The sequence below is a fragment of the Netta rufina genome (assembly GCF_964035555.1).
Source record: "Netta rufina genome assembly, chromosome: 19".
NCBI lineage: Eukaryota > Metazoa > Chordata > Aves > Anseriformes > Anatidae > Netta > Netta rufina.
The window spans coordinates 4,011,113-4,037,294 of record NC_140143.1 but is presented as its reverse complement, the minus strand read 5'-3'; the positions used below and the strand labels follow the sequence as shown (position 1 = coordinate 4,037,294).

General features: G+C 44.9%; 1 protein-coding gene across 1 annotated transcript in view; it reads right to left on the bottom strand.

Annotated features, from left to right (window-relative positions):
- Nucleotides 1-26,182, bottom strand: part of CACNA1G (calcium voltage-gated channel subunit alpha1 G) — a gene marked incomplete at its 3' end in the record, with an annotated part of 94,704 nt that overhangs the window by 4,218 nt on the left and 64,304 nt on the right. Inside the window, exons 25-36 of the mRNA XM_084298275.1 lie at nucleotides 24,279-24,329; nucleotides 18,528-18,679; nucleotides 16,453-16,562; nucleotides 15,266-15,399; nucleotides 13,772-13,842; nucleotides 13,396-13,474; nucleotides 13,190-13,311; nucleotides 11,944-12,288; nucleotides 9,549-9,689; nucleotides 6,381-6,515; nucleotides 3,067-3,256; nucleotides 375-544 (exon numbers count right to left, since the gene is read on the bottom strand). Coding sequence (XP_084154401.1) covers nucleotides 375-544; nucleotides 3,067-3,256; nucleotides 6,381-6,515; nucleotides 9,549-9,689; nucleotides 11,944-12,288; nucleotides 13,190-13,311; nucleotides 13,396-13,474; nucleotides 13,772-13,842; nucleotides 15,266-15,399; nucleotides 16,453-16,562; nucleotides 18,528-18,679; nucleotides 24,279-24,329 — 1,700 coding nt within the window. The remainder of the gene's footprint in view (nucleotides 1-374; nucleotides 545-3,066; nucleotides 3,257-6,380; nucleotides 6,516-9,548; nucleotides 9,690-11,943; nucleotides 12,289-13,189; nucleotides 13,312-13,395; nucleotides 13,475-13,771; nucleotides 13,843-15,265; nucleotides 15,400-16,452; nucleotides 16,563-18,527; nucleotides 18,680-24,278; nucleotides 24,330-26,182) is intronic.

The following is a 26,182-nucleotide window of genomic DNA, read 5'->3' as shown; positions in this document are numbered from 1 at the left end:
AGTCAGAGGAAGGGTGGCCTGGGTTGGAGTTTGCAGTCACTGTGTCCTTTCAAGCACTGAGAAAATCACAGCAGTTAAGAATTAGTTCCTTAACCCCAATGAGCCCCTGGGGAGCATTTGGCTGCATTTATGAAGAGACCTGAAAAAATAAAGTGCTAACATCGTGGAGAACATTTAGGCACGTTGCCAGAGGAGATGATACGCATCACACAGATTCTTTGGAGACCCCTGGATGGCTTTCAGATCAAAATCCATCAACCTTTTTGTTATTTCTGTAGGACAATTACACTTCTCCAGAGGTTTCTCTATGAAACCCTCCTTGAACTTAAAATATGGGTAACCTGAAAGCGTGGCAATATAAAACCTCAGCTTACCTGTCTGCGGAGTAGCCTCTCAGCAGAAGGAGAGTGCACTGGCTGGGAAACCTGGGATTTGCTCTCCCAGACCAAGTGGTCGTGAGCTCTTATGTGGTGAAAATGGTCTTTTGGAATTTGCAGGAGAGAGCTGGTGTCTGCTGGCTGCGACTGCACTGATGCCTTTGAACCTTGCAAGAGGAAGAAGAAAGAGGAATGTGACATGTTCCTCTGGTGATCGCTTCCCTGTCTCAGTGACCTTTCAGAGAAAACTGCTCCTTTGCACCTTGGATCAGACAGGCACAGCAAGAACACTGAATTCAGCAAACAGTTCTCCATGACTGGAAAAAAAAACTTCCACCTACTAATAAATTATTCCAAAATGGTCTATTATTTCATTTTTCTTGGCATTTTCCCCTGATCCAACTGGGACTAGCTCCTGTAAAGAACAGAAGATGATGAACTAGAAGTTCATCTGGACCAGCAATTTCTACATCCCTGCGTAAGGGCCAATAACTTTGCAGGCAACCACTCATCTCAGCACTGTGGGGATCTACTTTTGAAAGGTTCTGGAAGAGGATGTCCCCATACCTGAGTGTAAGCAGAGGTCGACTGCTGAGATCTCATTCCCAGCATACACACTGGGAATCAAGTGGAAGAGAACCGCACCTGGCAGCTTTCAAGGCTAGCTTTACAAAGCATCCCAGGAGAAGGAAATGCATACTCTCCAGCCTCTTTCTGACCCTTTGTGGTTGCTGGCTACTTCTTCTAAAAGGTTTGAAACTCTGCGTGCTCCCCCCACACGGGCTCAACATTTTTCAAAACAATTCATTTAACCTGGACCATATCCCAGAGAATCTCATTTGTCCTGGAATCTTTCCCAGAACAACAGCCCCATTACGAAGGAGTATTCAAACAAATACCTCCTGCAAGTGCCAGTGTTTCTGACAACAAAACCTTTCTCAGCTTGAAATATTGTGGCTTAGTCGTGGTGATTTATTAGAGGTGCCTGGCACCTTTTCCTATCTTCACAGCACTTTATAATATTACAGACTGTAAACAGGTAGGGGTGACTTCCCCCCACCCTGAAAAACAGTGACATTGCAGGTAGAACAGGACAATGACAAATACGCCAAGATTCAGGCACCTTACCCACCTCCGAGCACTTTGGCCCAGTTAAGATGGCTGGAATTTCACCAGCAGGAGAAAAACACAAAAGATTTAATTGCTCAGCATAGTTATGAATAAGATATCAGCTTTACCTTTCCAAAATACTTCTACATTTCAGCAGAACCATTTTTTTTTTCCTGTGGATTCACAAGGGTGCAATGCCTGCCCCCATAAGCCAGGACTGTCAGATGGGGTTACACAGTTCTCCATGCTGGGAACTAACTGCAAAGTACAATCTTGAAAGGAAGGACTCGGAAATTACTCACTTTTTGTTCCTGATATAGTGTTTTTCAAGACAGGATGAGTGTGTCTGAATTAAGGGTCAGAAATACAGCACTGGAAACTCCCACTGTACCAAACAGATTTTTTTTTTTTTAAAAAAGGTCAGGAATTATAACTCCAAGGAATTCCTTGGCTGTTACAGAGACCCATAAGTTCCATCTCCACCAAAGGTAATGTGAGTTCTGCTCTTAATTTCAGTGGGATTTGACCAGGATTTCAGCTGCACCTTTTACATTATGTGAAAACAGATTCTTCAAAGGACAGCTCTTGACCTTGAAAATTTCATATTGTGGCAGAGATTTCTCACAACTCCAGATTCATCTTCCTCCGTTGTGTCCGCATTTTCTTTCTGCTGTTCAACAGTCACTATTCATCCAAGTTCTTATTACTATGCAAATTTCAACATCTTATTTCTAATCTGCTCAAATCTCCTACCATTCTGAACAGTGCTGAAATTATGTTCTGCTTAGAGGCTTTCAAATGACAATGCTTGTAAAAACTTCTCTGTCTTATCTGTGACAAATGTCTAAAATGATGGCCTACTAAGAGCACGTACAGGGGAATTAAAGATAGCTACATTCACTTACCAGCCAAAGGTAACCCCTAGGAGACAGTAAATGAAAATATAGTGATAAGCACTGGAGGCAGCTCAAAGTACAGGTACAGAGGTGTATATAGAGACCTCGGTATCTGCAGCACACTGCATCTAAGAATATCCCTGAATTTAGCTCTAAGGCGTGCATCCCAACCACACACACTGAGAAGGACAATCCTACACTCTCATTTTTCCATTCATCTCACACCGAGCTCTCTCTCAGTTCAGCATGTTTATGTTCATTTTACAGGCATTTAGAGACACCGTTTTCCCTTCTTTCACAGATGTTCCCGTACAGCGCTTCCAAAACCTCTACAGCAGGTACTGCTGCAAAAAAATAAAATGGGCACAAGGAAATATTGTTCTGCTGGGATTTTTGTTCCTGGACAACAATTAGCCTGGGTAAGATAGATGAAGCTTGGGTCTTGTTGACTGTGACTACGCCAGGGCACAATCAGCCAGGCCAACAGCTCCCTGTGCCACTGCCAAGCTCAGAGGAGAGGAGCAATCCCTTCAGCCTCATCTTTGCAAGCTGAGGGGGCAGCTTTGCAAAGCCATTCCAAACATCTAGGCCCCCCCAAGACCTTCCTAGGAACCGAAGGCAATTTGCTGCCTCCTATTGACTCGCTTGGAACCCCCCAGCCCGCGGCAGTCACAGCTTTGTACCTGACTGGGCCTTGTGGTGGGTCGGAGTCCTCTCGGCCAGGCCGGCAGCGCAGGGCCGGCAGCGCGGCGGCTGGAACATGTAGCTGTCGTTGGGCAGGGAGCGGGTGCGCCCCACCGACGGCTTCCTCACGCTCAGCAAGTCCTTGTCTGGGGACAGCGTCAACGTGTCGTCCTTGGAGCGGAGATCAGCCTACGGGGAGAGAAGCAGTGAGGAAGGGAGAAGCCGTAGGGTCGGGAAGAGGAGAAGTGCCCAGAAACGCTAGCGACAGCCATTGCAACCAGTATGGCACGATGGGCATGCACATCGTCAGTATGCACGGGTGGCACAAATGGATCTACCAGGAAGCTAAACCCCTCGGTTGGTATTGTCGAGAAACTGTCACACGGAATGGACCACAGAAACAGAGGAAGCAACACTGCGGTAATAAACCATGACTATTTCGGGGGTACGTAAAGAAGGCATCATGCCTCAAGGCCAGCGGTAGTCACATGCTTTGCAAAACTTTGATCCTCTGCAATAACGATAAAGCTTTCTCCATGTTCCCTCCTCTGCAAGTCAGACTTTTGCAAAGTTTCCCCTTCTAATGACAACATCAACAGCAAAAAAACAACGGAAACCAGAAACTCACCAAAACTATTTTACAGAAAATGTCCTATTCTGGCTCTCAGCACAATTTTATTGGTTTTCTTCTCATGTTAGGAATAACTAAACCCATTTTATTGAAAGGGATAAACCTACTGCTTCGGGGTTAAAGCCATTCTCTAATTAGAAGGGATCTAACGCAAGCAAGGGTTATTGTATATGTGTTGACTGTGGGGTTTTTACAGCCAAGGAGTCTCTTGGAATGGGCAGCACTAGATGCAATATCAAATGAAGTAGATTCAGGTCTGATTTCATAAGGAAATATATCTCCATCCCAGAACTGTTCCCGGGTGTTCTTGTGTGTGACAGTGTTAGAAAAATGGAAGTAAAGTCAACTTTCCTGTTCATTTCTAACGAAAGAATTATCTCATCTTTAAAACATCTCTATTGAAAACTAGAGAAATCAGATGTGACATTGTCATTTGATACAGTATATTGCAGAGCATTTTAAGAAAACTTTAAACCTTATTTTTGGACAAGCCTTTCATTCACTCAGTGCACTGCAGTTATTGCAGTTTTTCCAAAATCAACGTTCTGAGGCTGGTGGTTTTTTTGTTTGGTTGTGGTTTTTTGCTTGTTTAATTTTGTCCTCTAGTCATAAAAACAAAATTACGCTGTGGCATTTCATTCGCACAAAAACACATAATGAGATTGAACAGGATTTACAAAAAAGAAAAAGAAAAAAAGAAGAAAAAAAATAAAATTAAAAAAAAAAAAAAAGACTACTTGAAAAGTTAATGAAGGAAACAGGTCTGCACTGTCCTGCAGTGTTACTTTCACTCCTGGGGAATCTGTCCATTTGGATCTAGCTGGGATCTACTCATTATCTATCCCAGGTACAAGAGCCTACAGGCTCTTGATCGAGCAAAATCTGTGCTGGTAAAGCTGAAACTTGGGTTGGGAAACCTCTGTGTTCCTCCCTCCCTGCCTTCCCCTTCAGAGCAGTATGTTTATATTATTTAGCCTTCATATTATTTAGCCTGAAGCAAAAATGATGGCCTGAAAGCTGAGCTTTCAAATTCAAAACCATTTGGGTTTGAACTCGAGAATTTGGATTCAAGATCCTGTCCAAACCCAACCTTTAATGAGCCTCTAGGTTCATTGACAGGATCCAATACCACAGAGGACTTGTTTCCAGCTTCTGATCATCTTGGGACAATCTCATGAGTGAAATTCATGAAAACCATTTAAAATGGCTGCAAAATGATCCTCTGAGTCCAGCTCGCAAGCAGAGCAGTGGGAGCACATGACTTTTTGGTTCACTGGCAGTTTTGAAAAACATGTTGTTTTGGCTTGACTGAAAATCAAATTTCAGTTTTCTGTGAACCAAAAAAAAATCCCTAACCAAATCTATTTTGAGGCAAACAAAACATTCTGTCTGAGGTAGTTTTCAGCTAATGTTGTGTATAAATGAAGTATAAAAAATGCATTTAGAAAATATTTCAACAAAAGATTGCAGCTTTTCAGCAGTTTTGGAAGACATCTTGACCAAAACACTTTGTTGGTATTGACACACAAATTCACTTTTTTTCTTTCTTTCTTTTTTTTCTTTTTTTTTTTTTTTCTTTTTTTTTGGAGAAAACCTCTCTTGGCTATATCCTTGAGACTTTACTATGCTGTCAAACTGGCTTGCTTATAACCTGATTCAAAACTCAAATAGGTATCTCCTCCCTCCAAACTAACTAATTTTGAAACAAAACGTCCCACACAAAATGTTCAATGCAGTTTACAAAATCTTTTGTACATGATGCCATGAAGCATGATGGGAAATATTGTCACGGTTTAAGAGGTGTTTCCCAAATAAGTATTAATTAGGATGGCATTTGACTAGAATGGCAGAAAATTTATCAACAACACAAACATCCAAAGGCAGGTACATGAACAACAACAAAGAAAACAAGAATGATCCAAAAATGTTGGAAGAGGAGTTATGTCTGTTGTACAGCAGAAAAAAAGCACTTGACTGCTACACAGCTAAAAATGTCTAATGTTTCAAAGAGGAGATGGTTAAGGCAGGGTTCAAAATACTGGTTACTTCATTCAGAAAGAGACAAAATAATCCAGACTTTTTTTTTTTTTTTCTCCAGTGAGATGACTGCGAGTAAGAATTCAGAAAAGCAGCAGCATCTCCGAGAGATCCCCATCTGATATTTGTAAAATAAACAGTCTGGCCCGAATCATGCAAAAAGCCTTGTGGTGCCTGTGTTCATAAAGACAAAAATCCGTTACACACCAAAGGGTTGTGGATGACCCCTCTGCAGAGGACACATGAGTCATTAGCTCATGGGTGTCTCTTCCACGCAGCATCACTGATTTGTTTCAGATGGAGAGGAAATTTCAACCTTGATGCTTTCCAATGCCTTTTTTTTTTTTTTTCCTTTCTCTATTTATTTTATTTGTAGAAAACACATTGTTTTTACATAAGACGCCAAAGGAAAAAAAAAAAAAAAAAAAAGAAATACTTATTTCTCACAGGGAGCCAGCTTTGTGGACAAAGAGTGGTACCAGCCCAGGTCCTAATGGCATTAAGGACAACGTCCTGTTCAGGGGGAAGGTTGGTGCTATTTGGAAATGTGCTTGAACTAAGAATGCCATTAGGCAGGTGTAGGGAGGCAAAAGCAGTATTTCGAACCCTGTAAACATCAGACTATACAGTGACCAGTGTATGTACATTGCTTTCCAGAGCATTAAGTAAGTGTGTGTAAGTATCATCAGGAAAAGAGTCATCCGTCAGAGCTAAGGACCAGGACTTTTCAGAGAGAATATCTGACGTCAGAGACAGAGCCTCCATCTCAGCTAGAGGGATCTGAAGGGAGAGATGATTAAACATAAGAAACCAGGACACAAATCTTCAAAGAAAAAATAAAATAAAAGTATCATAATCTAAACACTTCTAGACGCTAAAGCAATATCCCTGCAGTGGGAGCAGCTATATCATGCACATTGTTACCAGGGACAGAACATTAAAGAAACAGAATATAACAAAGAAATGACAAAAAGAGTGGGACGTTCATACTTAAATGCTTACCGATGAGTTGCGAGGGAGTATAAAACCACACGCTAATGCTAGCATTATATTTTGTTGTTTTTCTGTCTAGGTGGAGCAGCAAAAGTAACATTGCTTTCCTACTGGAGATACTTATCCTCCTGGCTGGGATCAAGCACAAGAGGCTTCATTACCTTTTGCCTTCTCTGGAGCGGTTCCTACCCAGCACCTCAGCTGTTTTTGTAGCCTCCAAGCTAATCTGGTCAGATCCCCAAGGATTCCTCAACACCAAAGCCATTTCAAGGCTGGGGTATGGCACATGCCTTTCTCTGTGCTTCAGGAGGGCATGGAGACCTCTCCCCTCCCTGACAGCCAGCTGGGACCATCGTTAACTTCCTAACGACTCAACAATGACAGTGAAATCATTAAGGCTTGATTGAAATTGGGAAGGTCAGAAGTACCTCACTGAGGACTTCTCTGGGCTTTGGCCTGCTGGTGAGCCTACAGCACGTGGGGAAGCACCAAACCTGCCCTGCCAAAAACACCAGCTGCATCCCTCAGCCCCCAGCTGCCACCATCGCTCTATCCCCCACCATCTTCAGCACTCCTGCTGCACCAGCAGTGCATCCCTGCTGAAGGCATTCAGGGAAAATCTTGATAAAGATCTCTCCACAGACACAGAGCATTTTTCTAAGAAGCACGAAATGTTTTAGAGAGAGAATCCCCAGCCTGGGTCTGTGTCTGCAGCTGCTGTGTCCGTGGCAGCAGGCAAGTAGCGCTGGAGAGGACATTTCACCAGGTCACAGGCAGCCTGGACATGTCCCAGGTGCTTCCTTTTCATTCCCCATTTCTCCCTGTGCGTTTTTTCCCCCCTCCCCTCTATGCCTGAAGTCTTTCAACAGCAACATTTCTTCCAGCAGAAACCACAGAGGCCCAGATCTGCTGCTGTTAAGTTGTCAAAGGGTTCTGAGTTACCTCACTCAAAGAAATTATATCGGTGGGGTGAAATAAATCCAGTGATGAGTGAACCTTGAGAGTCTCAAAACCTTGGCTACAAAAAGCAAGAGGGTCAGGCTCCTCTCATCTAACCTCAGGCTTGGTAACTAACGTCCACTGGCAATGGATGAGAGATGCTCTGGGAGACCTCCTGGCTTCCCCCAGGGCACCCAGCCAGGCAGGACTGAGCAGGCTGCCAGCACGAAGACTGCAATCCCTAACGGGGATGCCGATGGCTCATGGGGACACATCCAGCCCGCTGACTGGAGCTGGGCTGTGCTGGAGCGTGGTGGGCGCCGGCATCTCCTGCCCAGCAGAGCTGCTCTGCTGGGAGCTGCCATTCGTCAGGTTGCTTTCAGCAGGTCCCAGCGCTGCTCTGAATTCCTGACTTGCCCGAGAACATGACAAATGTTGTGAACGGAAAAGCCAAAATGTAAACAAAACAGCCCTCCTTTCAGCCTCCCCTCTCCCAAAATTGAATTTGAGGCAGTCAAAACATTTTGTTGGAAACATTCAATTGATTTATATGTTTTTTAATTGCAACAACAACAAAAAAAGTCTAGCTTAAATTTGAAAAGAAAAACCCACTGCAAACTGAAATGCTATATTTTTTCATTACATAAAAATGTCAAAACAAAATTTTTATTTTTATTTTTATTTTTATTATTATTATTTTTTTTTGCTGCAACAGCACTTTCTGGTGAAAAATGTTGTAGCAAAAAATTCCCAGCCAGCTCTTGCTGCGATTCGCACTGACCCTCAGCCTTCCCCACCAAAGCTACTGTCTCTGTTCCTCCAGCAGCTCTCAGAGGCAGCTGCTTCCTACAGCTTAATAGACTTCAATCTGGAGAGCGATAGGCAGCAATCAGAGGGAGACATGTTCTCCTGCTATATAAAGACCTGCAGTAGGATTTCATTTTACCTAAGCTTGTTCCTTCCCTCTAATGAACCACTGAGTTGGATAATTTAGAGTGTCAGTGAGCTCGTAAATAAGCACACTGATTTAACAAGAAAACTTCTGGCTATTTTTAGCCAGAAAGAAAAGAAATGAAGAAATACGGAATTTGCTGAATTCCAACTGCAGGGGAAAAAAAAAAAAAAAGGTATGTTTGAATTATTATTATGGTTACTGCTGTGAGTTAGGGAAAATATTTGCTCTAAAGAATGACATGCTTGAAAAAGAAGGAATTTTATTCTAAGAAGTAAATGAACTGTTTTTAAATAAGCACTACAGCATGTATTCAAGAAAGTACTGGAGCACGCCATTACTTAAGTACATCGTTAAGGGCTGCCTCACCTTCAGAATTCAGTGTGGATCAGAGATGAGGATCTAGTTTACAATGACCCATTTGCGAGAAGCCTCTGTAGGAAAATCATTCAAAACTGGATTTTCACGTAGTGTAAGTAGGCACAAGATGCAGAGATCAACTTCTGATCCCTGCCAGCTCAGGCTCCCCTCTGGGAACAACTCAAGCTGTCCTCCAGGCTCCGCAGTTGTGTCCTGACACTGCCGTGGAGCCCTGGGTGAGAGCAAGATGCCAGACACAAGAACCCCACTGGAGGATGAAGATGGGATTTTGCACATTTTCCCTGCAGCACTCACGAACAGTAAATCCAATGAAAACCTTCTTACTGTGTTGAAGATGGAAACTCAAAGCCTGTACTTTTCCTCTTGCACTGATACACAACTTCATAAAACCAGATCTTATCCTGACTCTCAGAGAAAAAGCCAAAATGATTATCCTCCAAAATCCCTGTGACTACATTACATAAAAGCAAAGAATTTTAACTCTCTATTAAAGGTCTCAGTCAAATCAAGTTTGGATGGAGACTTTTCAGGAAATTAGGAATATTAACCTGGTTCTCAGAGTTGTAATATTCGGGAGCAGGGAGGGCATAATGATGGCACACAGAGCCTGACAGGTTGTCCATCAGCTTCAGCTCTCCTTCCAGAGATTCCTGGATCAGCAGTGATATGGTATCAAACAAGTGCCTTTCCTAGGAGGGGTGGTGTGTAGCATGCAGAAGGGTAGAGCAAGCCAAAGAAAGAGATAAAATTTGAGGGACAGAGACAGAGAGAAAAAAGTACAGTGTAAAAAAAAAAAAACAAAAAACAAACAAACAAACAAAAAAGCAAACAAAAGAGGAAAAAAGAACAGAAGGGAGAAAAAAAAAAAGACAAACATTAATGGAGAATAGCAGTAACAGAAACAACAGGACAGGCAAGGTGAGGCAGGAGAGGAGAGAGAACAGTGCAGTAATATCACAGTGAGCAGTGGAAGCTTTCTCCAACATCACGAGAGATGGGACTGGAGGGGCTGCTGTGTCCCAGACCCCTCAGCCCTCAACACACATGGCTGGATCCTGCTGGTGTCTGAGCTGTGTAACGGGGCTGTTTTCTACAGGACACTACTGCTGTAATGTTCATGCACCCATAGTCCATGCTTTTGAGCAAAGAGGGCCTAATATCTGACACCTAAATCCATATCCTTGGTCACATAAACTAAAATAACCCAACTGGAAGAGATGCCGAGCATCCTGTCCATGAAAGCTGCAGAAGCCCAGGACAGCCACACCTCAGGTCACTCATTCATGTGCCAGACACGGGCTGAGGTGCCTCTGTTGTCCTGGCCAACTTCAAAACATCTGGCCACAGCACAGACAGCAGGAGGGTGCTCAGAGCAGGAGCCCTCACACACGGTGTGGCAGCAATTTAAGCACCTTTCATGTAGGGAATGCCTAATGTGTACGATGAAATGAGGACCGTCATTACAGTCAAACAGCACACAGTGCAAAAATCTTGGGGACAAGGCAAGCAGAAGAGCATGCTAACCACATGTCCTTGCAGGGTCATGTCCTGGGAATTGAATTCCTCTACTGTCATGCTCAAGCATCAGATTTGTCCTGAAGATTTTTGGCTGGGACCTTAAATAATTGGAATAAAGTCTTCTGGAGGTTTTCAAAGCCTCTGTTTGGGTGGAAGAGCAAGAAAGATGTTCTGGAGATTTTGACAAGAATAAGCCCTTCCCAATGCCACCTTCACAAAGGACAGGTTTAACAGGCTGAAGAGCTGAAAGCATCCTTCTCATTGATTTCTCCTGCAATTCTACAACTTCTCTTTTTGCCAATGAGTACTGATGCAGGGCAATAGAGCTGAGGACAGTTTGCCAGCACTCTGCTCAACGTGTACAACAGCAGTGGGGACATGTTGTTTCTTCCTAGAGGCTGTAATGAGCCTGGATTTCCCCATATTGCCCTGAACTCCTTTTTCTTGTGCCAAAGAGCAGCTTTGGACTCCATCTCAGACATCAGTGACTCCTAATGGAACCAGAAATCGCCGGTAGCTTAGGAACTGAAACAAAGCTCAAGTAGGGATTTACTCTTTTTCACTCTTGGACTAAAGATCATAAATGAGTTTTTCATGCATTAGAATACTCATTAGTCCGCCGCAGGCAGAGGCCAAGATATGCGGTTGTGAAATCATGATGTAATAAAAGCTAATGAGGTCTGTGTAGAGTTTAACCCAATTTGCAATCAGCTAAGACTAAAAAAAGGCTGGACCATTTTTCTTGTATAATTCCAGTGCAGTTCCCTCCCAAAGGACCCGTCTGGGTCTTGACCTCACCTCCCTCATTCCTCAAACGGAGTCTTCATCCAGAAGCTCTGCTTTGCAGAGACTTGCTGCAGCCGTAGCAACTACCACGTCAGGGCCCTGCTCCTGCTAATGGGAGTTTTGCCACGAGTGCTGGTGAGCTCAGGTTTGCGTCCCCCCTGGATTATTCTATTGTTAAAATAATCTTTTCTTACACGCTTGATTGTGGGGATGGATTTTAAGTTGAGGCTCTATAAAACAAATTTATTTCTTAAGCAAAGATTAGCCAAGTTTTATTCCTCTTTTATGTTGCAGTTTGTGGCAGCACTATTATGCTCGTAATTTTGCTCTTGCAAAGAGCCTAGCCCAAACTTTGGATTAGAGCAAATTTAGAGCAAGCTCTGTACTTGGTGGCTTGGGCACATCTCCAGAACAAATTGCAAAGCTCTGTACCTCTAAACAGATGCACCAAGGTGGACTGGAGACCTGCCTAGGGTCTCCTTCCTGGAGCACTGGCTCCAACACCGTGCAGCAATCCGTCAGCAGACAGCGAGGAATCCAAGCCCCTGGCGTATGGTACACCCGCTCCTTCATTACCGACTCGTGCATGTCTTCCCTTAGCAGGCCAACCCCTCTTCACCCTCCAACTGAGATTCTCACCATAGGGTAAACTAATGAGAGCTGAGAATCCACCTTGATTTGCATGGGATTGGTACATCCTCGGGGGCTCTCGGGTCTCTCGCCACCGACACTGCCTGTCCAAGCAAAGATGTCCGAGGGGCTGCGATGGCCAGGGCTGATTGTCTTCATCTCCATCTCCAGTTCTGCCTCGAGCTCTGCCTCCTCTTTGGCCTCCTTGTTGCTCTCCTCCAAGTGCTTCATGAGCACGGCGATCACCACATTCACCAGGACGAACTGGGCTGTCAACACGAAGGAGACGAAGTAGATGGGCGAAATGACGGTGTTGTAGCAGGTGGACTCCTGGTCACAGTCTCGCAGGGTGTCCTAGAAACAAGGGGAGAATGGCTGAGGGGTGTGAGGAGGTTCCAGCTGGCCAGCACAGACCTCTGCCTGCCATTTGGCTGCAGTGGGTTCTCCCTCCATGCAGAAAACAGAGAAGTTTGGACAAGTCTCATGTCCAGAGTGACAAAATACTTCCAAGTAAAACCTCACTTCTTCTCCCGTGTTAGTCACCATAAGCAGGCTCAAAGGAAATTGTCCCTGGGGAGCTCAGCAACAGCCATTGACATGCTGGTACTGTAATGGCCTCACTCGTTCCAGTGCCTCGCTTTGGATAAGCCCGTTTTACAAGGTTAGAAACCAAAAACAAGAATGTGGTGCACGGACTCAGGGCAAAGCAGGGTGCACTACAACCCATCGGCTACCCCACAGTAGCAGGGCTTGCAGACACCCCTTCCTCAAGCTCACAGCTCCCTGGTGGGGTTTATCCAGCTTACATTCACCATGGGCTACAGACAGACAGAGCAGCAATTCCCTCAGCCCAGCTGGCACCCCGGGCGTTCACAGAGCAGGTTTCTTCACAGTGACTTGACTTTTAGGCTGTCCACTAAGACAGACTCTCTCCCAGAAACATGGGTTTTCTCAGAAAACAACAATAAAACCAAGACACAAAACCAAAAACCACAAAAAAGCAATAGTAATTGGAAACTTAAGAAAAAAAATAATCAAAACTCATCTGTTACTGAACTGAACTCATGCCACTTGAGAAATGTGTCCCTTTGCTTTTATCCTGTCTTCTTAAGGTGCCCTCTCAGGGTTAAGAAAGGAAACATATGGGGTGTCCAGAAACCATGGCATAACTACAGGCATCGTGCTGCTGGGCAGCAGGGATCAGGACCATTGTTGAGAGCAGCAACAGGCAATGCCGTTTCCGTGGGTCTCTTACCTTCATTATCCCATTCCAGTTGTCCCCCGTGGATACCCGGAAGAGAGTGAGAAAGGCCATCCCGAAGTTTCGGAAGGTGGCATGCCTCCCCAGCCCCTCGCAGGGGTGCGTGTCGTCGCACTCTGCGGGACCAAGTGCGGCAGTGAGACCCCCGCTCGCCCCCGCGCCCACCCCCTTTTGCCATCACGGCGCAGGGCAGCACTCACCGAGGTCTCCAAAGAGCTCCACTCCAAGAGCTGCAAATATGAAAAACAACAACATGAAGAGAAGACCCAGATTCCCCACCTGGAAAGAGAAAAAGAAATGGGGGGGAAAAGAAAAAAAAAAAAAAAAAAAGAAAAAAAAAAAGAACATTCATTGATTTTTTTGTTCCAGACCTGTTTCTTGCTGTATTCTTTAATCCAAAACTTAAATTGCTTCGGGGGAAAAATGACCTCAATGTGAGGACTGTATCTCAGACTGTGCTTCGGAAGGGAAATGTGAGTCTCTAATGACAGTAGAGATAAAATGATTAGCATTCCTCCGCAATAAGAAATCAGCTGTGGGCCAGAGGAGATCTGGTGTGCTGTGGCAGTGGGTTACCTGAGGCAGCGCTTGCATCACGGTGTCCAGCAGGGCTCTCATCCCTACAGCCATCTTCAGCAACTTCAACACTGCAGAAAACACGGTCGTAATATGGTAACGGCAGCATTAGTACGGAGGCACAAACTCAGCCCCCCTCACAGGAGCCACAGGTTTATAGGAGGAGAAATGTGAAATGATGGCAAGTGTTCTCCATGAGCCACTACAGCTCCTGGCCCTTTGGCATCGCTCCTGGTTGCTTGGATACTATTGAACTCCTGCGAGCAGCAGCATCACCTATCCCGAGACCTGGAGAAAGCACTGCCATTCTGCCTGGCTTTTCCTTTCCCTCTCACTGAGAAGGACAATTTGACACCTACCCAGGAACACAGGAGCAGCCGTTTCACCTCCAGCTACCGAGCAGAATAATGAGGTTTAAAAGGTACGCACATGTTCCCTTCTAGCTGCTTTAAAGCTAACAGCTGGGGGGAGCTGCATCCTTCACTGGCCTCTTACACCACTTTGCACACCAGGTGTACTTGCAGCTTGGGTTTGGAATCTAACAAAATACATGACACAGAATATCCTTTCCCCACGTCATCTCTGTTGGACCCAGCTCTTTCTTCCCCTGCACTGTGAGCAGTTGCTTTCCCAGCTCTGGGGCTACTTTCCCACTTCCATAGGCTACCCACTTTCATATATGATTCACTGAGGAACTGATTTACACATCTCTTCCAGAAGGCTGCATATCCAGTTGGAAACTGCTTATATTTTTAATTCTGAAAGGGATCCAATGCACAGGAAAAACACTTTTTTCTCCCTTGAGACACAACAGCACTTCATTTCTTCTTTCGTTGCTTAGATGAGGACTGCAATCATAGCAATTATGCCTCAGAGCACAACATTGCCCTTCAGGAAAGCCTGGGAGCACTTTATTAAGGGCCTGAGCACTCACATTTTGCCTCTCCATCGTTTGGACCTGAGACGTCCCTGTTGTGAAAAATGCAGCCCTAAGGAAGCTGGCTTCACAACTCGGGTACGTGTCATTACAGTTCTGAGGGGACAGATGGATGCAGAGTGATGAGGCATGTTTTGTCACAATGTGGTGAGATGTAAAGTCCCACGGGAAATTAAATTTATTAGATGCTTGTCTTTTAAAGCCAATGTACTCAAGCTTGTGTTCTGTAATCCCCGTCAGAGACGAGTTTGATTTGACTGGCATAATTTCCCAGGTACATCTCTGGGAGTTACAACCACAGCTATTTGTCCTTTATTTCTAAGCTCTCGGTCTTCAAGTCCTCTTAAGATAGAAACACATGGTCAGTTGGCTCAGCTTTTTGGCTCCTCGCAAGTATTTTCCCCCATTGTTCTTTTATTTGTTTACAGGCTGTTGATGCCAGAGCTATGCACACTGCGATGGGGATGTGCCCCAGAACTGTTTCCCAATGCTTAACTCTCTCCTGGAGGGGACCCTGCAACCTCTAACACAAGCCAGTTCTGCTTAATTTGTCTCACCTCGAGCAATCCTGAGAACCCTCATGATTCGGATAATAGTGGGGTTAATTGGTAGCGAAGCATTCACCTCAATCTCTTCCAAAGTGATACCCATGATAGACAGCAGCACAATTGCCAGATCTAATTGGTTCCATCTGGAGACAACACAAAATGAAGTTTAACATCTACTAAGAAGCTGGCAACAGGAGGCAGCTTGTTTCACATGAATTCCAGTCATTTCAATGGTTCTCGCACTCAAATGAATCTGCAGCATTTTTCTGAGGGTATTATACAAAAGCAGTTATGTTATGAAATCATTATAACTAATGCAGCTTGTTATAAAATCAGCTAACAGCCAACGTTATTCTCGACTGAAGGGAAACAGAAACAAAGCAGGGCAGTTTTCTACCCAGAGGCTGCAGACCTCAGGGGAGATGCTGCAGCCTCTGTTGGCCCCTTCCAGACATGGCACTCGTGGACCTCAGCGTGAGCTTTACCCCAGAAAGAGGTGAAGCCCGTGCCCAGTCCTTGGAACAAAAATTGTACCGGGTGAAGGAAAGACACCACGGATTCCTGCCGGGTCAGACAGAGATGTAATCCCAGCACAGAGAGCCGAAACGGGGGCAGACGTGTGAAACCATGCCCCTGGCTGCTGAATGATTCACATCACGTCCGGCTCAGTGCCAGGGCTCTTGGTATTGACCTTGAAGGAGGTGAAAATGGGAGGAGAAAGATTTACCATTGACATAAAATATTTATTTGTAAGATACGAGAGTGGAAATTTAGAAAAAGCAGCCATTTCATCTGCTGCTCAGCATCTGCACAAAAGGAGGTCCTTTTGCTCTTTGATTTCTGCTCAGGAGCAGTCTCTCTCCCTTGGCACAAATTCTGCCACTTCACTCAGTACTCACGATTCTGTGGACATGCAGTCGGTGTGACAAGGGAACCAGACAGTCGGTGAGTGACTTGCTCCAATTTTGTCCACCCACCAAATCGGTGCAAGTCACTCTTCTTCACATGCACGCTCCTGTATCCAACTCGCATCCTAACTGTCCGCCTACCCTGGTTTCCACCAGCCACACCAAAAAGCATTTCCACGTGTTAGATGCTATCACTGGGAAGAGTGCTGGGGTCTAAGATGCTGAAATTGGGCAGTTGACTCTAAAAACCTGCAGCTGCCCTCATGGTCAACATGTAGCTTTAGTTACCTGTCTTGGAAGAAGCGACGAAACCCAAAGGCGATAAGCTTGAAAACAGACTCCAGGACAAAGATAACGGTGAAGATGTAATTGCAAATCTTCAGGGCTTCATCGAGAACCTGGGATGTGGACACAGCACAGCAGTTAGATGCTAGCTCTGCAAAGGGGCCGTGCTGCCCTCAAACCTGCCCTCTCCTGCTTTCACCACAGCTCCTCAATTCCTAACTACAGACAAAAGACTCCAACCGCAGCCTCTCGCAGGATGAGAAATGTCCCAAGGAAAAGTTCCAGTACTCCAGGGAGTGCACAGATGGCATTTCTGCCTGGCCCTGGCCCACCCAACATAATTTGCGGGATGGGGTGATATTAACAACCCAAGGCATGACTCAAAGCCCACAGGGACCTGCCTGCTGCTGGCAGGAACGCAGCCCTGGCTGAGATCACTTGGGTAAGTGATAGGAACTGCTGCATTTGCAGCTGTCAGCAGCGCAAAATCCTCATGCTCTCTGCAGAGAGCTGAATTTCATCCCACGTGCTCGTTTGTGTGCTGCTGCGGGAGCTGTGTGCTGGCTGGGTCTGTACGAGCCCTTGGCCAAATGGCTGCTTGGTGACAGCCTGTCCTTTACTCCTCACCTTGCGCTTTTGGCAAGGAGCAGGTCATTGGAACAGCAAGCCAGCAGGACCGAGCAGCCTGGGTATTCCTCTGCCACCCTTCCCTCTGCAGGTGTCCCAGTCTGGCCCATAACTACAGGCACCTCCTGGCAGGGGCAACTTTTGCACCACCAGGAGCTCCATCAGAGCTGATTTCATCCCAAAAAACATGCCTGCAAAGGAGCACTGCAGCAGTAGCATTCTGTATGGCCTCTTAAGTATCTCATCACCAACATGCAAAGAAATCATTAGTTTGGGTACACAGCTTTTTGGTACACTTAGCCTCTTAAATATCTGTGGGATCCTCACCATCAGTTACCCAGCCCAGAGCGACTGCGGGGCCCTGATTCAGCAGGGCCCTCAAACATGTGCATGGCCCTTGCCGTGCTGTCATCTCAGCACAGACCGAGTTTGGAGTTATTACCCAGATGCTGCATACCAGAGGCTTAGAGACAAAATGTTATTTTCCTAAAGAAAATTAAAAACAAAAGCCTGCCCAACATTTTTATAATACAAGAGAAAACGTAGCTGCAAAACGACTGCGGTAAGATGCACGCCCTCAAGCGATTCCAATACGAGCTCCTTAGCCAACAACCTTTTTCATCACCAAATGACTGAATCATGCAATGAGCCTTCCAAGGTATTTAAAGGTGACCTGAACAGAAGAAATAAATTGGGCTTGTGCCCTTTCACTTTTTGGCTTCTTTATGATAGGTTGGAGGATATTTTTCCCCTCGCTTGAAGGTTTTTGTTTTTTTTTTTACATTAAGTATTCAAGCTCTGTCTAGTCTTAAAGAATACTTCTTCCTATTGTGTGCTGTATTTATTCATTCTGAAAGTGGCTAATAAAAATAAGTACACGTTATATGGCAAAGGCATCTATTTCCATTTCATTCTTACGCGCAAGAGACTTGACATCCCAGGACAGGCTGTTTTTATTTTCAGAATATGACCAAGACTCAGGAGCTTAGCACACTAATATATTAAAATGTATTTTAGGGACCAGCGTGGAACCCACTGCCTGTGAAAATTAGGCCCTACAGGACTTTGGGGATTTGGGGGAAACATGTCAAAAAGATTTCACAAGTGCATTTTTTTTTCTCCTTCATTTGTGGGAATATTAAGTCAAATGGAAGACTTTAGTGGTGATCTCTTCTACCTAATGATACAAACATGCATCCTCATTTTCAGAGCAGTCAGCTTGCACTTAACTAGAAGGGAGAGGTGCAAGAGGCTCCTGGTACAGATGACCATGGTCTGAGCTGGAAGCCAGATGTAGGACGGGTATTTGCAGTGGTGCCAAGGGATGATTTGGACTTAGTGAATGGGACCCTGAGGTCAAACAGCAAAAGTGGCCGTAACTGTGCCCACCAACCTCATCCCACCATGGCTGAGCTTGTTACCCCCTGCTTTGTCCCCCTCTGGCCCGGTACCTTTGGCTGCTGGTAGTGCTCCATGGCCATGGTGATCACGTTGAGGCCGATGACGCCTGTGATGAACAGATCCAGATAATGGCTGGTGCACATCTGGTGGATCAGGAGGCGGAAGCGGGAGTAATCTGAATAGTAGGGCTTGCACTGTGCTTCTGCAGCGGGAGGAGGAGAGCGGAGAGGCACGTCAAGTCATTTCTCTGCGTCTTGCTCAAGTCAATGCGCCCTCACTTTCCAGACTCCAAAGATGATAAATTCTACACCGATTACAGCAACATGCTGTCTTTTTCTTTTTTTTTTTTTTCGCCCTCCCTTGCTGGCATGTTACCATTTTTAATACACAGCAGGGCTCCCGTCATCTTACATCCATTAAATGTCTTCAGCGGGACATGCGCTATACTCAGCCTTATGGCATCAGGGATGAGGTGAGCTGGGATTACTGTGGTGCTAAGGAATGCTTTCACCGTAGGGAAATTTCAACAAAATTTAAATTAAAACAACATTTTTTTTTAGCTACTGAGCTTAGAAAGTCCCCAAAGTATCCAAAAGCCCAATTAGCGGTAAGATTTTGGGGACAGATTTTAGTAACAATGGCTTAAAAATACAGGGCATTCAGTTAGCGGTGGTCTTTGAAAGAGAAGTAATTCAGTCCTATTATGCTCTTTGCAATAAACTGTGGAGAGAACAAAATTCAACACTTTGGCTGTCAGAGGGCTGAAAAATGGTCCATAAAAATACCAAGGAAAACTGATCCGTCAGCCTTAGTGATTAGAAAATAACGATCCTCCATTTATACAAGATTATCAAAGTACAGATTTCACTGTTCAACTCATTCCCAGGTTGGGCTGCTGCAGGGACGACATGCTCTTTAGACCTCGAATGTTCCTAGAGATAAACTCATTTACTCACCTAATCTCTAATGAGGAAATGCCAAGGCTGAGTATATAATTCAGTACAATTTTCAAGAAGGCATTATAATGCAGATTGAAGTGGAAAGGACTGTCTTGAATATGTCAGAGTGTAATATTACTCTTCTAATTAGATGATCAACTGGTTATGAAAATTATTGAGCTGTAAGAATTACACGGCTTGATATTTTGTGCTGCTGAGCAAATGTACAGTTTGATACATTACTCTGAGCAAAAAGTCAGGCCAAGGGAAGCCGTGAAGCCCAGATTTGGGTTGCCCTCAGGGAAAACTGATTTTAGAAGATTAAGTTTTGCCTGGAAGTAGAATTTACTTTGTCAATAGTCAATAACATTGCAATCAAAACCATAGATTTAATGGTTTCATGCGCTCCCTGCTTCATAACAGGATCCTGAAAATCAGAGTTTTGTTCTCTTCGGTGGAGACAGGCTTTTCCCCTACAGCCCAGGGACCAGAGAGACAAATCCTTTAGCAGTTTTATTCTGTAGGGGTTTGGAACGTCCAAAATTCTACCTCGGTGTCAACACATAAAAGGCAGTATTAATATTCACTTTCTGATCTGCACTGTGCTTTAGGTGATCTGTACCGGAGTGCTAAAGCACAATATCGATGAAAAGGTCTGTAAAATGAATTTTCATGCTGAATCTATTGAGTGCTTACAAAAAAGCAGACTGGTAGCTGCTGACTCACTCATAAGACTTTGTCAGATATCTCAGAATCTGCATAAATCTCCATAAAGTCAAGCTATCTCGATCACATTATGCTAAATTATGAGTAGCAAATTAACTAAAATGTTTGAATACAATTAAGTTAGGAACAGGACCTATTTTTATGAACCAACTTATCATCGCAGAAAGAAACACCATAGTAATTGGATCACTTACTTCTTCTACATTTATGTATAATTCACATTCAAAGAGAAAAATGTCAATGTTTCTGCCTTTTCTTGCAGTGGATTTACTTATGAATAATTACACTGGAATTCAAATTTTTCTTAGCTTTGATTGACAGGTAATTCCAAATCCTACAGAATAGCACCGATGCTGTTAGAACAGAGAGAGGATTTAGAGAGAGTTTCTAAAATGTCTCCTGTGCAGGGATCCTGCACCTGGATTAGTTAGTGCGTGACCTTATAAGCAGGGTTGCTAATTGCTCATCTATCTGCAAAGGCTTCTCCCTTCTCCCAAACACCAAAGCTCCTTGTCACCTTTCCCAGCACATCCCCAAGGTTTCCAGAGCCAAACGTCTCTGGCTGCTGCTGTGGTGGATGCAGCCTTAGAAAATTACCATCGGCAAATGCTTTGTCCTTCACCAGTAAGTTTGTTAGGAGGGGATTTGTCAACCCTGTTTATAAATCATACCGCCACTCACTTCACTGTTCCCCGCATGCTGGCCATGCATATTAGTGCAGTACAGAAATTACCTCGAGATGATGCACACACAAAAGAGCATGCTGTCCGAGCACCGCGGACAAACAGCTACTGTGCCTAGGTAGGCAGGGAACTTTCTGGACAGATGAACTGCTTTTCTTGCTGCTGTATAAACATTATTTATTTAAGATGACCTGTGCATTTCTGCACGTAAATTGGGTATTGTTCATCTGTAATTATCCAGGTGCGAAGCCCCTGCCCCCTATCACACAGTATCCTTTATAATTATTGCAATAAAGATCTAAACAATACCAACATCTTGGGAAATACAGACATCTGTTAAACTCCAGGTGGTGAACTTCACAACTAACACAACACCACATTACTGTACTGTTACAATACACTGTGTCAAGAACAACAAGAGCTCTGGGTTAGTCTCGGTTATTACTGGAAAGGTTAACTGGCTTCCCGGCACACATGGCATTAAAGAAAAGAGTAGGAGAGCAAACAAACAAAAGAAAGAAGAATTGGCAGAATGAGAATGTGAGAAGATGGGGAAATACAGCAAAAGCCCACTACGAAACATCAGGCTGGTAAACAGGATGTAAATCAAGCTGCTTCACTGTGGCTGGAGGCCAGGAGTGGGGGCGAGAAGTGTCTCGGATTTAGATGGAGTTACACTGGAGAAAACCAGCTCAGGGAGCGGATCCCAAGCAATTTCCTCCTGGCCCAGGTAGGAAGGTGATTTTACAGAGAGATTTTTGGCCCAGAGAACCCTTCCTGTCCCTCTGTCCTGGGAAATGGTCTCTGCGGGGCAGATGCCTGTCACAGTGGCACTCACTGTTAGCTAATCATTTTGATGGGCTCTCAGCTTGACTTGTTTCCCAAGCAGACTTTCTCTGCTCCTCTTTGCATCATCCCATGGGATCATGACTGTGGGCGATGCCTGCCAAGGGCTGAGGAGTAAAAGGCAGCAGCCCACAGCAATGCCAGCCTGGATCCTGGGCTACCCGAGCATCTCACCATGCTGCTCCCTCGCTCCCCAGTAAAACCCAATGCCGATGCCCCCAGAGATAGCCCTTAGCTAAGGCAGTTCCTATTGCTGCTGCACAACAAACCTTCGCCATTCCTACCCCTGTTCTGCCCTCTCCAAGCTGAGTGCGTGGCTCCAAAACGGATGGTGCCACTGCTGGAGCGGGGCTGCCTCCCAATATAGTTCTGTCAAGAGAGAAATTGCCACTTTCCCCGAAGTGGCTTTGCAGCCGGAGCTGCGTGGGCATGGGAAATTGGAATTCACGAGAGTGGGACAATTCCATTACAGTCTCCTCTGGCTTTTTCCTCCTTCTATAATAAGGGAATTAACTCCTTTGCAGCTCTGAGTGTGTCTGGAGGATGGCAGCAAGGCCGTGAGCAATGAGCCCATGACGCAGCCGGATTTACAAACTGTATAAAGAACATTATTAGGTTAAAAAGTAGTTTGCACTGAAGGAACTTTTTTTTTATTATTTAAACACAGCATTTTACTTGGCTTTTATTGTACTGAATGGATTTATAACAAAACAAAAAAAAAATGGAAAATGATAAATTATTTCCACTGTGAAGTTTCCAGTTATGATAGAATGTAGACTTCAGGGGGGGGAAAAAAAAAAGAAAAGAAAAAAAAAACAGAAAAAAAAACCTGTAATATCTCACTACGCACCAGGTAGCAGCGCACGCACACAATTCCCCATCTTATCTTCACATAAAGAGAAAGGCAGCCCTTTGTAACTGCAGAGATGTGTGGAAGTGCTGGGATCACAACCTCAGGTTTCCCACTGAACCCCAGGAGGTTCATCTACGGTACCCAGGATCGATTCCCTAACGTCTCCAGCAGTCGGGTTCAGAAAGAAATCTTTCCGCGCGCTCACGCCAGCGCCTGAAGAGCAGCGTGGCGCATTCACCGAGAGGGGATCCAAAGAACAGGCAACAAAAGGCAACACAAAGCACAGACCTGACAATCGCACGCTTTTTAAAGGCAGACTCCAGAACTCTTTGAGTCTGCACAGGATAACAGAGGGGTTTGGAATGAATTCAATGCCTTAGAAATAAAATAAAATACCATAAAACATGTTTGACGTAACTGTACGACTAGAAGAGGAGTCACAACCAGACAGAAAGAACAAACAAAGAAGCCCCCAAGCCCAGGGCAACCCCCAGTGCTACCCTGAGGGCCGGTGGCCAGTTTTGCAGAAGAGAGAGACCAACAAGAAAAGCAAGAATGAAGGCAAAGAAATAAAAGTACCAGAAATGGCAATGGAAAGGAGGTTCAGGGTTTATGAAAGCATGTTGTGATAACTTCCAAAGGGCTCAGAAATATAAGGGTGGGAACCTCTGTCCCCCTGAGTTATCCTCCCCAGCCAAAGCCAACTGCCCTCACCTGCAATTTCTATTTAATCAAAACTCCCTGCAGCGTGTGACAGATGGATGGAGCCCTGCTCCCAGCTCAGGCAGTGGGAGACTTTTCACAGGTGAGAGTTTTAACAGCACAATTTTTCCAGCACATTATTTTTGTCGAAAATTACAGCTATATTTGTTTCTATGTTGGCACCTCTTTAATTATTCAGGCTAATATTCTTAAGTTATGAATTAAACAAAACGCTTGCCAGATCAAAGCTTCTTCTAAAAATAAAAGGGGACAGGTCAATGCCAGCGAGCAGCGGGTCAGGGTGGTTAGCACAGACTCCGAGCGGGTTCCAGCACAGCTGCCCCATCCCTGCAGGGCTTGGAGTGGATACGAGGTGACATCTTTATTTCTTTTAACTTACAAGATGCTCATGGGTGGAGCAGCTCTCTATCAGGCTGAAGAATTTACCAGTTTGGCAGCACTACAGATAAACCCATGTCCCTGCTGAGGGCTGGTGCAGATCTGCACTATCCTGGATTTTACCCTGCTGAAAAATACTGTGCCTCCCTGCTGCACAGCCTTTGTGGAGCTAGGAGCGAGGGCTGGCGAAATAACAAAATGATCTCCCTAAGCCAGACTGCCCGCCTTCCAGAGACACTCCTGCAAGTTATTCAGAGACTCCTCAGTCTGTGGTTGGAAAGCTAGCGTAAACAATAAAGGACCCCTTTCATAGTCCAGACATTATTCTCTGAAACAAAACAAAACAAAAATTAAAAATTAAAAAAAAAAAAAAAAGAGCTATGAAAAGTCTGACAGTGCTTTAACGAAAACCAGAAAAAAAAAATGACTGAAAAACATAACGTGATTAAGGGATAAATTAAGGATTTGCAAGTGTCAGTCCTGAGCCAGGTCTGCAGACCTGCAGGTCAGAATGAGACGCGTGTGCCATGAAGTAAGCAAACGAGCTTTGCACCACACACACAGTTTAGTGGGATGCCTCACAGCAGCGTGGCCAGCCGTTAGTTACACAGCACTGCCATTCAAGTGGGACGAGACGTGACGACTTCCCAGTACCTTGCACTGCACTGGCTGTGCTCTCCATTAATACATCATCCAGCATTAGATCTAAAAGAACGAAACGGCATTAATCATCCGGCAGGACACGCGGCAAGACTTCCCTTCCCCTTGAGAGGTTCCTACGGCTCTCGCGCTCTCCACTGCCTCTACCGCGAGCATCTCCTTGCAGATCCTCTCCTCGTGTCCCATGGAGGGTGGGCTCGGGCACACGGGCTCATCATGAACATTGAAGGGCTCTTGTGCTTTTCCCGTGTACACAGGTGGAAGCCCAAGAGATCCCTGAGAACGCCCTGGCTTGATGGTGGTGGAGAAGGAGACGCTCCTGGAGGACAGACTTTGTACCTGAGGTGGGGCACGCGTCCTGCTGGGCACCTTACAGCAACCACTCCTGCACTTGCCTACACCTCACCAACCAGGATCCCACACGCTCCTCTGCTTTTCAGACTGGGTAACTGCATTTGAAAAGTCTATGAAGAAAAACAACTGTTAGATGTCTACATCTGGCTACATGAAAAATAGACATCTGTAGGTAGACTTGGGGACACTCAGGAAGCCCTGCTAGAAGGAGCCCCCATGCAGTTGCTGGCACAACCAAAGCCTCATGTCGGTATCTGCTGCAAGTTCCCACCATGCAGAACGAAGCTAAGCTGTGACATCTGCTGTCTTCGAGGGCAAAGCCGGACACGGTCAATTAAAAACAGCATTTTGCTGGACGTGAATTGGGAAAACTGTTCTGAAGCGATTTGGAGGGCTTTAGACTTTGCTCTTCAAAGGTTTTTATGGCGATTGAATACTCAGCAATATTTGATCCTCAGTAAAATAGCTGTTTATTGCCTCTTTAATTAGACATTTCATAGGACTGAATGAATAACTACATCTCCAAGGATGGTTTGTGATTCCTTCCCGCTGGGAAATTGCCCAGACTTACATCTTTTCATCTAGTTCCTCTAGCATTATAAATAAGGTCATTAATAATAACTAAACATCTATTTTTCTTCTACGTCTGCCTTTCAAAACTGCAACTTTAAATAGGGATCTTTCTATTCACCATTTAAAAGCATTTTTCTAAACCATCAGCCTGAAACCGTGCTTGGGAACTTGGACTGACCAAAAGTGCTTTCTAGGCATTTCGTTGGTGTGAAAACCAATTCCTTCTACCTGGATCCCACTTAACTGAGAACAGTCTAAAGTGTCCTCCAGCACTCTTGAGGGAAGCCTTCGTCTTTCCACTGAGCGTCGAGGAAGCCAGGCTCTCGGCATAAAGCAAAGTTTGATGTCCAGAGGCTGGTGTGAATAATCCTATCGGTTACAAAACCTGTGAAGCTAATGGGACTTAAAGACATGGGAAAGTGCTGCGTGAGTGCTGAACCGAGAAAGGCTGAGACATGCTTGTGTTTCATGGTTGCACAATTAAGCCTGTCACAGCTATTAAACACCCCTTAGGTTATTCAAAAAATAATAATAAAAATAAAATAAAACAGACTTAATATTACCAGCATTCAGAACAAGCACTTGATCAGACAGTCTCTTAAACAGTACTGAATTCTGTCAAAGATAGAGAAGAGATGTGAAAGGGGACACAGAGTGAGCAGCAGGCGGACGGACCGGGGAGGGAAAGAGTGAGGCCATGGACACGAGGGCAAAGGAGAAAGTTAGAAAGTTCAGTCACAAGAGAGCATGCGAGAAGAAAAGTACCTCTGACCTTGACCCTTTGGCTGACATATTCCTTCCTTTTTCAATCAAATTTAAAGAAAAAGAAAAAGAAAAAAAAAAAAAAGACCAAAAGACAAAGATAGATAGACTTTTGACAGAGTGGAGGTCAAGCATCCTTTCACATTTAAAGCCTCCTCCAGGCAGGGCTGCAAGCTTGCACACTGAGCTTGGCGTTTGGATCCGTTTGC